General features: G+C 60.0%; 1 protein-coding gene across 4 annotated transcripts; it reads left to right on the top strand.

The window, feature by feature from the left end:
* Positions 1 to 636: 636 nt before the first annotated feature.
* STAC2 (SH3 and cysteine rich domain 2) lies at positions 637 to 13,694 on the top strand. 4 transcript variants are annotated; one of them, XM_037493843.2, is made up of 11 exons: positions 637 to 796; positions 7,582 to 7,888; positions 8,244 to 8,341; positions 8,504 to 8,594; positions 9,531 to 9,643; positions 9,732 to 9,804; positions 9,893 to 9,954; positions 10,506 to 10,603; positions 10,959 to 11,010; positions 11,379 to 11,516; positions 13,346 to 13,694. In XM_037493843.2, the coding sequence occupies exons 1-11, from the start codon at positions 707 to 709 to the stop codon at positions 13,607 to 13,609; spliced, it is 1,386 nt and encodes a 461-aa protein (XP_037349740.1). In that variant the 5' UTR covers positions 637 to 706; the 3' UTR covers positions 13,610 to 13,694. The 4 variants fall into 4 exon arrangements, with proteins under 4 accessions (XP_037349740.1, XP_037349741.1, XP_054545418.1 ...); XM_037493844.2 differs by having other exon boundaries at positions 12,061 to 13,388; XM_054689443.1 differs by lacking the exon at positions 637 to 796 and adding an exon at positions 2,818 to 2,985.
* The last annotated feature ends 529 nt before the right edge of the window (positions 13,695 to 14,223 follow it).

The raw sequence follows: 14,223 nt of genomic DNA, 5'->3' as shown, positions 1-14,223 counted from the left end.
AAAACGACATCCCGAACCTCCCTCTACCTGTCATGCCCCACCCGGGATGGAGGGGTTTTTTGGAGTAAAACTGCCCCACTTCGCTACGCTCCAAGCCCCGCCCCATCTCGGCGAGCCCCCCCAGGCTCCGCCCAGCCCGCCTCTCGGCCCTCGCAGCAACCAATAGCTGAGAAGCTCATTTGCATAGCGGCGCGGGGGAGCCGCGGCGCGGAGGGGGCGGGACCAGGCGACCTCCTAAATCAAAGTTGGGCGGCGGGGACTGGGCGGAGGGGCCGCCGGGTGCCGGGCTGGGGCCGGCGGGGGGGAGGGGGAGGAGATGGGGGGCGGGCGCAGAGGACGGCGGAGCCGGCCGCCGGACACCGCGGGCTCCGCGGCTCCCTCCCGCGGCTCATCCTCGCGCCCCACCTCCCTCCTCCCCTCGCGGCGAGCAGCATCCTCTGCAGACCCTCGGCTCCCGCGCGCCGCGCCGTCCCGCGCCCGCGGCTGGGTGCGCTGCCCGCCCCGCGCCCGCCAAGCCCGGAACTTTTTTCCATCCGCGTCCAGGAGAGGGGGGGTTGCTTTGCCTGGGGGGGCTCCCCTGGGGCTCCTTGGGGGGCAGTCTCTGGAGAAGGGCTCAGGGTCCCGGAGACACGCGCGTCACCCGCAGCCTGCGCCCCGCGCGCCCGCCGTCGGGTGTCGGCACCCTCTCGCCCCCTCGCCCCCAACCATGACCGAAATGAGCGAGAAGGAGAACGAACCGGATGACGCGGCCACCCCCAGCCCCCCGGAGGCCGTCTCTGCCCTCCCGGAGACCAAGGTAACTCGGGGGGCGGAGCGGCGAGGCCTGGACCGCCGCCCGACGCGCCCCTGACCCTGGAGCCCCCTCTTGGCGCGGCGGCCACCGTGGGCGCGGGCGCCCCGGGGTCGCGGCAGCGGCATCCGCGTGATCCCCGAGGTCCCGAGCGGCGGCCCGGGGGGCAGCGAGTTGGTCACGAGGGGCCGCCAGGCGCCCCCATCGCACCGGCACGACACGCCCTAGCGCGCGTGACGGGCGGACGCGCCGCCGCGACCCTCGGGGAGGCTGGCGCCCGGCTTTGTTGGCGGGAGCGGCGCGGCGCGGGCGGAGGCGCGTGGGGCGGTGCGGGGCGGGGTGCGCGCCCGGGGTGCGTGCCAGGCGCGCCCTCCCGCCCCGCCGGGTCTGCGCGCCCGCGTCTCTCCGAACGTGTCTCTGCACCTGTTTGTCTCTGTGCCGCTGTCTCGCGGGGCGCGTCCCTCCCGGGCTCTCGGCGGCTCTAAGTGTTTATCGCTGACTCTCCGGCTGTCGCTCCAGCCCGCCGCAGTCCTGCGTTCCCTGCCTCGCAACCGGGCAGGCTCCGGGACGCGAGGCCGCGGCGGGGTGCGCAGCTCTGGAGTTGGCGCCGGGGGCTGCGGCAGCGCGGTCCGGCGCGGGCAGCGGACTGTGGTTGGGGCTCCGGAGCCGGCGGACCCGGAGCCCCAGCACCCACCCGGGAGCGGGACGCGCGCGAGGTGAGGGTCCGGGTAAAAGCAAGGAGAAGCCATCGTCATTAATGAATGTCATAATTAACCCTAATTATGTATGATTGTTACTCCTGCGGGAGTCACAATGAATAAATTATTCCCCTGTGAAGGCAGGCGGGGCCCAGACTCCCGGCGCTGAAAGGGGAGAGGGGAGGCCGCGGCTCACAGTCAACCCACCCACCCCCTCTAATTTGTCTGCTCCCTCCCCAAGTTGTAGGTGCTCAGGACTGACCGGCAAGAAGTTTTTCGTGAGGCCAAGGGGGCTGGGGCAAGAAGGGGCCCTGTTAGGGGTGTGCCCTGCCCCCTCCCCTGACGCCAGGCCAAGATCTTTTCTTGCTCCCTTCTACCCTGGTATCTTGTTTCCACCCTGCTCCTGTTATCCCCGTGGGGGTGGGGGGTGGGCAGAGAGAACTAGAGTGGGGGGGTCTCTGGTGTCCTCTGGTATCACTAGCTCATCTCTAGGTCTTTTCAGTGCACTTCTTCATCCTCACTCCATCTTGACCCACCCCCCCAGGTTATGAGATTAATTCAAGGTCAAGGTCATCTGGGAGCAACCAGGGGCAGGTGAGGAGGACCAGGGTGGGGGTTTACTGAGGCACCCCTGGTGGCTTCCCATCTCTACCCCAGAGGGACGCAATGGGTCACACTTGACCTTCTGCTGCCCCCTTCTGAGATGAGACTCTGGCCTCTCAGGCTACAGAGTTAACTCCCCCCTCAGAGAGCCAAGACTCTACTGGGAAAGGAATGAAGGGCTTGGTTGGGAGGATATCACAGAGAGTCTGTGGGACAGCTTCTTTCAAGCAGAGGGTCCCATCCTGAGTTCCAATGCCTCTGACCTCAGTTGCCTTCTAGTCACCCTGGACAGTATACACAACCCCCGGCTTGCTTCCCAAGGACTGGGGGGGCCTCCCAGGACCTGCCCTGCTTCCTGTACCCAGGTCTGGCTGCTGGCCCCCCTCCTTAAGAGCGCTCCAAAAGCAGGCAGGAGTGCCAGCAGGCGCTCGCTCTGGGCAGTACTGCCTCAGCAAAGTAGCAGGCTGCCAGCTCAGCTGTGTGAGGAGGAGGAGGTCAGGATCTTGCTTGTCTGTACCTCCCTCCTCCCAGCCCAAGGACCCTCCAATGCCATCCCCTTGGGTCTGAGCCCAGGAGATCCCAGGAGCAGGGGGAAGGGGGTATATACTTTACCAGGGTGCTCTGTGCCAAGCCAGTTAGAACCCTGTCCCCTTGCCCCCCTCCCCACACCCCAGCCTTGTCAAGTAAAGGACTGTCAGTAGTAACCACACAGGCTGGACTGTGGGTCTGGGAGGGGCAGTTCAGGGGAGGGCAGAGATGCACAGAGAGAGAATTCAGGACCCTTCCATCGCCCACCTCATCCTGTCCCAAAGAAGTCTGTCTCCAGACCCGAGTGTAGGGGTGAGGCTAGGGAGAGGAGAGTGCTTACTCCATACCCATCATCAGGCAAAGGAGGTTGGTACCCATCACATAGGGAAGCCAATATTCCCTCAGCATTTGGGGCCCCTAAACATTTCTTGGCAACCCAAGTCCAGCCTCCTGCTCACCACCCTAAGGCCGGGTCTCAACCCGTGCACCCAAGCTACTCAGCAACCCTTTTCACACCGACATTGCCGTTTCGGTCCCCATCCTATCCCGCCACACCTAGTCTTCTTTTGTTCCCTTTGGTGCCATCCTTGGGAAGACCCTGCCACGCCAGCTCTGCCACGGCCACAGATGACCAAGAGCAACCTGCTGCCCTGGGCATGTGCCACATCCGCCACCACAGCTGGCTTGTGCCCTTTCAGGAAGTAGCAGGCAGTGAGGGGAAATGGAGGAAAGAAGGGACATCCAGGATGTGGGCAGGTGGGAGGGCCCGTGGGCCCGGCCCTGCCTCTGGGAGGGGACTCAGAAGAAGCAGCTGGTGGTCCAGGCCTGAAGCCAGAGGAGCTCCCCGCTACATTAGGAGGTAGAGCACGTGGCAACTTCTCCCCATGCCAGGGAATGGGTCCAGGACACCAGGGGCACCCAAAAGATAGCGGGGCAGAGGGGAGCTGAGGAAAGGTCCTTTCTGGGGACGAGGAGCCTTAGGGATGGGAATACCTGGCCAGGCTGAACCTAGATGAGGTTTGGGTAGCCAAGCCAAATGTCTCTAGAGTGGGCAGGCATGGAGTCATTTAGCAAGTGCTCCCAGCCGTAGTCCTTTACATCTGCCAGTCACCCCAGAGGGCATATTATTCCTTCCCACTTCTCCACCTTCCTGGGATCTGGGGTTCACAGTGAGCAGAATCGGGGCTGCCCTGGTGCTGGGGAACATTCTGTTCCAGAGGCCTTTAGTGCCTCTGGCACTGAGGCCAGGGGGGACCTGGAAAGGGCACAGTCTGGAGAGCAGGGAGGTTTGAAATCTCGCCCTGTGAGAATTATGGAAATAACAGCCTGGGGGGTAGAAGGTGACATGATTGATGTCTTCAAATATTTGAAGGACTGATGTATGTAAGGAAGGAGTTGCCTTTTCTGGAGCTAAGGGAGGGACAAGGGCCGACAGGCAGAAATCACAGGGAGGCTGGTTTCAGCTCTATATAGAGAAGCACTTTCCAGCCAGCTAGTGCAGCTGCCCAAAGATGGAGTGACTGTCCCAGGGAGGGTGTGCTTCGGTCACAGGAGGTGACCCTCAGAGTCAGGTCGCCATGCCTAGGGGATGTGACCAGGGCATGGGGGGACTTCTCTAGGTGTCCAGTCTTTCACATCCCTTCTAACCCTCAGTTGCGTGACTGACCTGGTGGGCAGGCCCAGGACACAGCTGAGGGCCAAGGCAGGCCCAGAGCAGCAAGTTGCTCTTGGTTATTTGGGCTCAATAGTCAGAGCCACTGATTCAGGTCCTGGCTCTGCTACTTACCAGCTGGACTCATGATCAGTAAGTGACTTAACCCCCATGAGACTCAGTTTCTCATCTGAAAAGTGGGACAGTAATGGTCGCCACCTCAGGATAATGAGATGCTGATCATGCTAGCTCATAGCAGCTCAGTTCTAGTACTCTGGCATGGAGCACCCCTTGCTGTAGCTCTGAGTTTATGTTTTTGTTTTTTGGACTCAGCCTTGTATTGCTCAGAGAGTCTGCCTCCTTTCTCTCTGCTGTGGGGAAACTGAGGCTGAAAAAGAGAGGAAGTGACTTGGCTTCAGGCAGTAGGATTCGCCTTGTCCCATCCCCAGCACATCCTGCCAAAGACTGCATGCACTCTCTGCCCTCAGCTGCTGGGTCCACCAGAGTTCCCAGAACCACCTTCGGCCCATAGAACACATTTGTGTTCCAAGTAATCATCCCTCTGGCCCCCCACCTCTGCCCCAACTCCCAGGCATCTGGGACCCTACTTCTCATATGTACACAAAGAAGCCCACAGTGCTGTCCAGGAAGCTGCATTTGGAAGGAACTAGGCAACTCAGGCTGCCAGACACCCGAGGGCCCTGGCCTCCCTGCTGGCACACCAGGGACTGCCCTGTGCCCAAACATTTCCCTTTCTGCTCCCTCCTTCTGGCTTTCTGCTGGACTCCCTGGTGCTGGGGGGAGCGGGCACCACTTCCATCCCTTTGGCACTGAGTGCCAGGCTGGCAGCCACAGAATACAAGCCACCAGGTGTGCCAGCTGAGAACCCAGGCCAAGTCTCTCTGCCTGAAGCCAGTCCACTGATCCTCTTTTTTCTTTTTAAAGATTTATTTATTTATGCATACAAGAGCTGGGGTGCCGGCCAGAGATGTGGGGCAGGGGTGAGGGGTGAGAAGATTCACCAAAGACAGAATAGGGAGCAGAACAGGCAGACCCACTGAAATACATTGCTGAGGGGAGCAGCGGGCGAGACAGGAGAGGTCTTCTGCGCCATATAGGTTAGCTCCCTGGCCGGGGACTGAACTCATGCTGCAGTGGCTGCAGACAGCCTCATCATTGCGTCTTAATCCCTTGTGCCACCGGGGAGGCCCCTGATCCTCTTTTTTCTATCACTGGTGGAAAGAAGTGGTCAGAGAGAAGGGGGCTCTCAGTGGGAGAGGAGAGGGCCAAGGTAGAGGGTTTCCCAGAACTCACTCTGGGCAGACTCCGTGAGGGTGTGACCCTGTAGAATTCCAGCTCCAGAACAAGGCTCCACTTTGGATTCTGGCCACTTGCTTATCATCTATTCAGCAAACCTTGACTGAGAAGCTGCAATGTGTGGAGACCCCATGGGGCGGGGAGGTTTGAAGCCACCATGCCTGCCCTCAAGGGGCTCACAGTCTCCTGTGGGTGTGAGCCATGATAACATGGACCTGGCTGGAGCTAAAAAGGTGGCAGTCTACAGCGGGCACAAGCAGAGGGAGTGGTTTCATTAGATGAAATTCCAGCACAAGAGAGCTTCCAGCAGGAGGAGGGGTCACTGGAACCCCTGATGGACAGAGGGTGTTCACGGGATGAAGCAGAGAAGGGGACACACCATCAGAAGCTCTGAGGTATAAAACAAAAACAGATAGCTCAGGAATCCTCACATCTGGCTGCTGGTGGAAGGCGTGGTGGGAAGGGCAGGTATGGCCCAGAGGAAGTCTCAGCCAGGGCAAGAGCTGTGGCTGTGTCCTTAGGAGCCATGAAGTGCTTTTAGCAGGGTCAGAGGATCAGAGGTCACCTCCCTAGCATCTGCATGGAGGGCAGATGGGAATGGACAGGTAGACATAGGGGGCTGTGGCTCTGAGCCAGAGGGAGTGTGTTGGGGCCGGAAGGAGGGTAAGACTGGGTAGGTGACAAGGTGATTGTAAGGGATGGGCCCCAGAGATGTTTTGGAGGGAGCCTTATCCCTGAGAGTGAAGGTCCTGGATGACCACCCCCCACTCCCAGCCTGTTCAAGAACATAGGTGGAAAACTGGAGGCCCTGCATGTTTTGCTTGGCCCCCCAAAATGGCCAAAGAATGATGAGACTATGCATTTGTATGGGTTGATTTCCAAGATTTTCTGTTAGTGAAAAAAACAAGGGGCAGGGCCTCCCCGGTGGCGCAGCAGTTGAGCGCTGGGTTGCGAAGCTGCCCGCGTCCTCTGCGGCGCTGGTTTGATCCCCAGCTGCTCCCCGGCCACCGGAGGAGGGTCCCACATGGCGCGCAGACCCCTCCTGCCGCCCACTGCTCCCCTCAGCAGTGTACTTCGGTCCTTCTGCCTGCTCTGCTCCCCGCTCTGGCTCTGGTGAATTCTCTCACCCTCCCGCGCTTCTGACTGTACCCAGTGCATGTATAAACAAAACAAACAAACAAATAAATAAATAAAACATGCCTCTATATATATATAAAAAAAAAAAAACAAGGGGCAGGAAAAATAGAATATTACCATTTCCTCAAATAAAAAAGAAATAAAATATTTAGAATTTGGGGCCTCCCTGGTGGCCTGGGGGTTAAGTCTCAGTGCTGTCACCGTGACAACCTGGGTTCGATCCCTGACCAGGGAGCTGACCGACATGTGATGCTGCAGACCTCTCCTATCTCTCCCGCTGCTCCCCTGCTCCCCTCAGCAGTGTATTTCGGTGGATCTGCCTGTTCTGCTCCCCACTCTGTCTCTGGTGAATCCTCTCCCCTCCCCCACACCTCTGGCCTGTACCCCAGCTCTTCTACACACAAAAAAATAACTAAAATGCTTAAAATAAAGAGCCCACATTGTCTAGTCCTAGATTCAAATGAACATATTATATTAGGCAGATTTTTTAATTGAATTTGTTTCTATTCAATTTCACATAAAATTCTAGATTTCCTTTGATAATTTGGAAAACCTGGCCATATGAATGAACCTCAGCTGGCTAGAGGAGACCAGCAGTAGTAGCTGCTCCTTGTTTGCCACAGTCCCCACCACTCCTAACTGATGTCTGTCCAACCAGAACTTCCCTCACAGAAGCTATCTGCCTGGCTCCTATAGGTGTCTGGGATTGTGACCTACTTTTTGGAACTTGGTATCCAATCTCTCAGTACTTCATTTCACCTCTGGCCCTCAGTCCCCACACGCCTCTGACCTAGGAGACATGGCAGAGGGGATAGTCCCCTGGCGATGCCCCATCACAGCCCCTCTTCCTCTCACAGCTCCAGCGGTTCAAGCGTTCACTTTCCCTCAAGACGATCCTCCGAAGTAAGAGTGTGGAGAACTTCTTCCTTCGCTCGGGCTCTGAGCTCAAGTGCCCCACCGAGGTGCTGCTGACGCCCCCAACCCCGCTGCCCCCTCCCTCCCCACCACCAGCATCCACAGACAGCCGTCTGCCCACCCCGGCTCCCTCCCCCTGCCTGATCCCTCGCCCCCTGGCACCGCTCAAACCAGTGAGGCTGCACAGCTTCCAGGAACACATCTTCAAGCGGGCTAGCCCCTGTGAGCTGTGCCACCAGCTCATCGTGGGTAAGTGCCGGGCCCGGGGCAAGGGCGGGGTCCACAGCGTGTGTGGGGAGAGGGCCTGTGCACCTGTTCAATGTTGGGCTCTTGCTATTAGGGACCTCTAATCCAGCTGTGCCCCTCACCCTGGGCAGACAAGTGAACGCCCTTGGGGTGGGCGGAGGTAGTCAGCTTTGCTGTGTTTACTAACAAGTCAGCCTTTGGGGTCAGCTGTAGGAGGGATAGGCACTGGCTCCCCAAGGTTGGCGTGCGATGCCCAAACCCCTGCTCTCCCCCATATCTCTGCCTGCCTCCTTTGGTCCTTACCCATGGATGTATCCTCACATGACCAACCTCTCTTGCTGCACCAAATCCTCCCCAGGAAACTCCAAGCAGGGCTTGCGGTGCAAGACTTGCAAAGTCAGCGTCCACCTCTGGTGCTCTGAGGAGATCTCCCATCAGCAGTGCCCAGGCAAGACGGTGAGTGGGGACCACTCCAGTCCCTGGCTCAGTGCCCCAGGACTGGCAAGTGGGGAGTGGCCCTCAAGGCTGGGTCTCCCTGTGGGGTGGGCCTTGGGCTGGGGGCAGACTGAGCTCTCGGGCTGTGACCCGCCCACGCCCTCTCTGCCCCTCCTGCCACAGTCCACCTCCTTCCGCCGCAACTTCAGCTCCCCGCTCCTGGTGCACGAGCCGCTGCCAGCCTGCGCCACAAGCAAAGAGTCTCCACCCGCCGGTGAGTGTCCCCCACGCCCATTGCCCTGACCCACTGTGATGTGACAGCAAACCCCACACTCCTTCGATGGGACCTGAGCTCCCTCCTGTGGATGCTCCTGTCCTGATGTAGGGTTTGTTTTTCATCCATTCACAGACTATTTCCTGAGCACCCACTAAGCACAGGCACTGCTAGACACTGGGGAAGGTGCAGTCTGCAGTCGTAGTCTAGTAAGGGAGGTAGATGTGAAACGGATAATAGCACAAGTCACCAGTGAATCATCATTTGGGGAATGCCTCAAACAAGGAGCGGGACTGAAGAAAGTCTGCAGCAGGCGCTGCCCTCATCTGCAGAGTCAGCAAGGCTTCCTGATGCTGAAGGAAGAGGCATTAGACAGGGGAGGGCAAGGCAGGCAGTGGGTGGCCCAAGGCAGGGAGGGGGCAGGAAGGACGAGACATGTGGGGCCAGAGGAGTGAGGGTGCAAGGGGAGCAGTGGGACATGGGTGCAAGGTCTTGGGATCCAGTGTAGAATTGTGCTTTAGATTGTCCAAGGATTTGCATCCTAAGGGAAATTTTTTTGTGTTTTTACAAGAGCATGCTGGCTGCTGTGTGGATTGGGGGGTCTGGCGTGGAAGCAGGGAGGCGAGTTGGGAGGCCGTGACAGTTGCTGGGAGAGTTTGGTAGCTTGGCCCCAGCTGGGAGCGTGGAGATGGCGAAAAGTTGGGCAGATTGTAGAAATGTTGCGAAGTGGGACTAGGTGATGGGTGTGGGCATGAGGAGAGGAGTCAGGCTTGCTCTGAACTTCTGCAGGGCAACAGGGATGGGCACACATCCTCACTGGGAGGGGAGACCTCGGAGGTCAGGCAAGGGAGACATGGGGAGTTCAGTGGGACAGCCAGAGCCTGCTATTCGGAACTGGCGACTGGGTGCCCGGCCTTGAGGGTGCATTGTCAGCAGGGGCCAGCGGGAAAGTAGACCCCGTCTACGAGACCCTACGCTATGGCACCTCCTTGGCCCTGATGAACCGCTCCAGCTTCAGCAGCACCTCCGAGTCCCCCACAAGAAGCCTGGTATGGTGGACACCAGAGGGGAGCCTCAGGAGTGGGGAGCGCTGAAGGCAAGAGTCCAGAGGCTGAACCCTCCCCTCTCTGTCCCCAGAGTGAGCGGGACGAGCTGACTGAGGATGGGGAAGGCAGCATCCGCAGCTCAGAAGAGGGCCCGAACGACAGTGGTGAGTGGGGCTCAGGGGCAGGAATGGAGCACAGAGTGGGTGCTCCCTGCTGCCTCACACTCCGGCCCCCCACCCCCAATCTCTCCAGTGTTCACAGCCCCAGCTGAGAGTGAAGGGTCAGGACCAGAGGACAAGAGCCCTGGACAGCAGGTGAGGTTACGCTGACACTGAGCGCCGGCAGGCTAGGGAATGGAATGTCACTTCTCACTGTCATTGGTCCATAGGTGGGTGAGAGCATGTCAGTGGGGACATCAGCGCCCCATCATTTATCCTCAGGCCACGGGGCTGGACAATGCCAGGGTGAATATGCCAGGGGTAGGGGTGTTATCTCTCCTACCACCTATTGCACCCACAGTGCTCCTCCGAGGGTGGGCATTTCCAGGATACAGCAGGCGGAAGAGCATGTCCCCCTCCATCCTTGGCCCAGTCCCCCTCGGGGTGGGTGGACACAGCAAGTCCTGAAATGCTGCTCGCTGCTCGGTACCACCAATGTCCCGGTCTTGCTGCGGTGCCGTACACCCTCCTGGGCTTTGCTCCCGTCATCTCAACCGAGGGTTCCAGCCACATCTTACCCCCTATCACTGACCCTGGACTCACTGTGCCCCACCTCCTAGTCCCCCAGGTTGGCACCGTCTGGAAGGTGGGCCGTGGGTCAGTGAGTGGGGTGTTTTCCTCATCACTGACCCAGAGCTTTTCCACAGCCCCCCAGAGCCCTCCTGCGGAAGGATGTGGGGCCCATGTACTCCTACGTCGCACTTTACAAGTTTCTGCCCCAGGAGAACAACGACCTAGCTCTGCAGTAAGTCCCCTCTGTGGAGCCGCCCCATTGGCAGCACCTGGCTCCAACCTCAGGGCCTCACCCACCACACCTGGGAATGTGAGTGGGAGGGGGCGCTTCAGGATTTTTCTGGCACACTTGAGGCTGCTGAGCCCAGAGAGGAGCCAGAGCTGCCCAGCGGCCAAGAGGTGAGGCTGGCAGTGAGCACCCCTGCCTCCCGACCCCACCACTTTATGTCTCCTGTCCCCTTCCCGGGCTCTGTCCTGGGGAGTGGCCGCTGTGCCTGAGAGGGGCATGCAGGGGACATGGTGCCCAGAACTGTCTGGGAGGGGCGGGTTCCTCCTGCACACGTGCTCCACAGCTGTCTCCTCCCCAGGCCTGGAGACCGGATCATGCTCGTGGACGACTCTAATGAGGACTGGTGGAAGGTGATGTGGTAGGGTGGGGAGCGGAAGGGCCCTGGTAGGCACCTTAGCAGTCCTTACCTTCAATGGGCACTGCCCCCCTTCTCTCCAGGCCTCAAAGACCTCCTCTCTTCCTGCCACCACCCTAAGGAAGCCCGAAACTGGGGGTGGGGGTGTGTGGGGGGCGCTGGCTCTCAATTTGCTGCTCCCTGCTCTGCCCTAGTCTCGCTGCTTGCCTCGTGACCTCCCAGCCCAGGAGCCACCAGGCTGGGGCCTGAATACAGAAAGCTCAGGGTCTGGAGGATGATGGCCTCTGCTCTGAGTGGGAATTTGGTGTAGAGAAAGTGGTGGGGTCGGGAGGCACAGGTGCTCACTGCCAGCCTCACCTCCAGGGCAAGATTGGCGACCGGGTTGGCTTTTTCCCAGCCAATTTTGTGCAGCGGGTGAGACCAGGTGAAAATGTTTGGCGCTGCTGCCAACCCTTCTCTGGGAACAAGGAACAGGGCTACATGAGCCTCAAGGAGAACCAGGTGAGTGGCAGGCCTGGCAGTGCCCAGAGATGTTGGGTGTGGATGAGAGGTGAGGGCCCCCAGGAGGATGCTGAGGGAAGGCAGGTTAGAAGCAGTGGGACTGTAGGCCCTCCTGTGGCCCTCAGCTGGGGAATTGGGGCTGGTGGCCAACACTGGCAGGGACTGCTTAGGAGAGGGGAAGAGCACTGGGTGAGGAGTCCAGAGGCTTGGGTTTGAGTGCTGGCTCTGCCTCTGACTTGTGTGAGTGTAGGCAAGTCCTTCTGCCCTGTTCCCTGGCGTGAAATGGGAGTGGGGCCTGAGCGTCAGCTGGCTGATCCTGAAGGCCAGTCCTGAAATGCTGCTCGGTACCGCCGATGTCCTGGTCTTGCTGCCGTACACCCTCCTGGGCTTTGCTCCCGTCATCTCAACCGAGGGCTCCAGCCACATCTGATGCTGGTCCTGTCATCCCCGGGGTGGGCCCCGGGACCCATCAGCGGGACAGACTCGGACTTGGGCCAGGGCTGCAGGCCGCGCCAGGCCTCAGCACCATGTCTCTCCCACGCAGATCTGTGTAGGTGTGGGCAGGAGTAAGGATGCTGACGGTTTCATCCGCGTCAGCAGTGGCAAGAAGCGAGGCCTGGTGCCAGCTGATGCCCTGACTGAGATATGAGAGGAGCCAAGAGAACCCAGATGCCACTCCTGCCCATGCCCAGCCCTTGCTTCTGGCCCCGGGAGGGGAGCAGGCACCTGAACACACTTCTTCCCTCTGCTCTCTCCTGGGGGCCACTCACCATGGCTTGGGAGGCTTCTGTACTAAGGAAGGTCTTATTTCTTGAGTGGGGTGCCCTGAAGGGGTGTCTTGTCTGGGACTTGGGGGTGGGGGAGGAGAAAATGGGAAGGAATGGGGAAGCTCCAGGTAGGTCCACTCAGGGCCCAGGTACCCCCAGTCCAGTTTCCATGCCGAGTCCAGCCCTGGGGGCGTTCCTGGGTAACGACCCTGCTGCTGCTTCCAGAGAGCCGTCCCCACGCCAGCACTGCCTTTGCATGCCTGACACCCCCTCTCCCACAGAGCCTCTGCTCTGGTCTGTGTGTGAGCACCCCTGGCTGCCCTTTGGGAAGTGGGTACATGGGAAGGTGCCTTCCTGGGTCCCACAGTCACCATTCCGGGTTGGGATGGGATGCAGGGCTGCGGGAGGATCCCAAATCTGCCTCCTGGCCCCACCATCACTGTCACTCCATCAATTCTCAGGAAAGCTCTGTGGGAATCTCTCCCATTACTTGAAACCTGGGCAGACAGAGGAGGGGAGGGCAGAGGTCAGGGAGGGTGTGGCACATCAGAGATTGTCCCCTCCAAGAGAACTATCGCCCCAGAGTAGCCTCCTCCTACGCCCGTCCACTGGAAAAGGATGCCCAAGAGCAGCCTGACTTTGTTCCCATCTGAGAACAAAAAAATTAATCCATGCTTGGCCAAAACACTGCTCACTGTCAGGACTAAAACCCCCAGTGCCAGCGCCAATGAGCCAGGGGAGCCCGTGTGTCTCAGTTCCTGCCCAGGCCTCGCTTGCTGGGCACGCCCACCCCAGCAGCCCCACCGTCTGGTCTGGGCTGACCTCGCAGTGTCCCTTCCTCTCACCCCCTTTCTCCGGGCTCTGCTGGGGGTAGGGCTGCTGTTGCAAGGACCCCTTTTCTGGCTGTATCAGCAGCCTTGTCCTGGACAGAGAGGACCCTGGGAGGAAGAGGGAGTGGGAGACAGAAAATGAAAGTGGAAATTCTGTTTGGTCACCAGGAAAGGAAGGGGGTAGGCACCCTGGAGTGGGGTGCAGTGGACAAAGAGGACTCCTCCCTTGCAGGTTGCTTTTCTCTGGTGCCATCCTCCCTCTTCCCCCAAGCTCAGAGCCTCCTCTTGTGCCCTTGATCGTGCCAGCCAATGCCACCCCCATCCTGGGCACAGTCACAGCCTCTCATGCGGTGGGAGTGACACATCTCCTGCCCACCGGCCTGGCCCCACTTCTTCCCTGCAGAGGGAGAGGTCACACTGCCCTGTTTGCTGCCATGAGCCCCCCAGCAATGTCCCAGGGGCGGGCCCAATGCCCACTGTACATGAGGCTGCATGAAGGGTCTGCTGGGGCCTGGCTGAGCCCCCAGACTCCTAAATAAATGTTTCTTGTCCCAACCTGTCTGTCCCTTGTGTCTGCTTGGAATAGAGGAAGGAAGTGGGAGGAGTTGCGGGGCCTGGAGCTGCTGAGGTGGGACTAGGCTGAGGGGAAGAGTTTGTTGATTTCTGAGAGGAGGGGTGTTGGGCTGGCCCTGACAAAGCAGAGAGCCCCAAGCCCCCTCACTCCCTCCCACCCCAGCCGCGGGAGACGAGAGGGAGGGAGCTGGGAGGTGCTGAGAAGGGGCAGGGGAGCGCCAGAGCCTGGAAAGACCTGGAACGGACTCGGGGGGAGGGGCGGAGGAGGTTTGGCCGGAGGCCCGAGAGGGCGGGGCTGTGGTCCCCCGAGGTTCCGGGCACACCTGAGACCTGAGCGCGCGGGGCGGGCACACACCTCGGCGCGCCGGACCGTCGCTGTCCATCCGGGGCTCTCCGAGACCAGCCTGCGCAGGGCCTGGGGGGTTCAGTGCCCACTCGAGAGCAGCCTCGCCCCGCAGCCCCCCCAAGCTCCAGGTAGAAACGCTGGGGCTGGGACGGCCGCGGACAGTGGGACCCTGGGGTGCCTCAGGCGCGCCC

Source organism: Talpa occidentalis, unplaced genomic scaffold (assembly GCF_014898055.3).
Source record: "Talpa occidentalis isolate TD23 unplaced genomic scaffold, MPIMG_talOcc4v2.1 talOcc4.7, whole genome shotgun sequence".
In the NCBI taxonomy this organism is placed as follows: Eukaryota; Metazoa; Chordata; class Mammalia; order Eulipotyphla; family Talpidae; genus Talpa; species Talpa occidentalis.
Note: the sequence above shows the minus strand (reverse complement) of the source record. Positions and strands in the feature narration are given on the sequence as shown.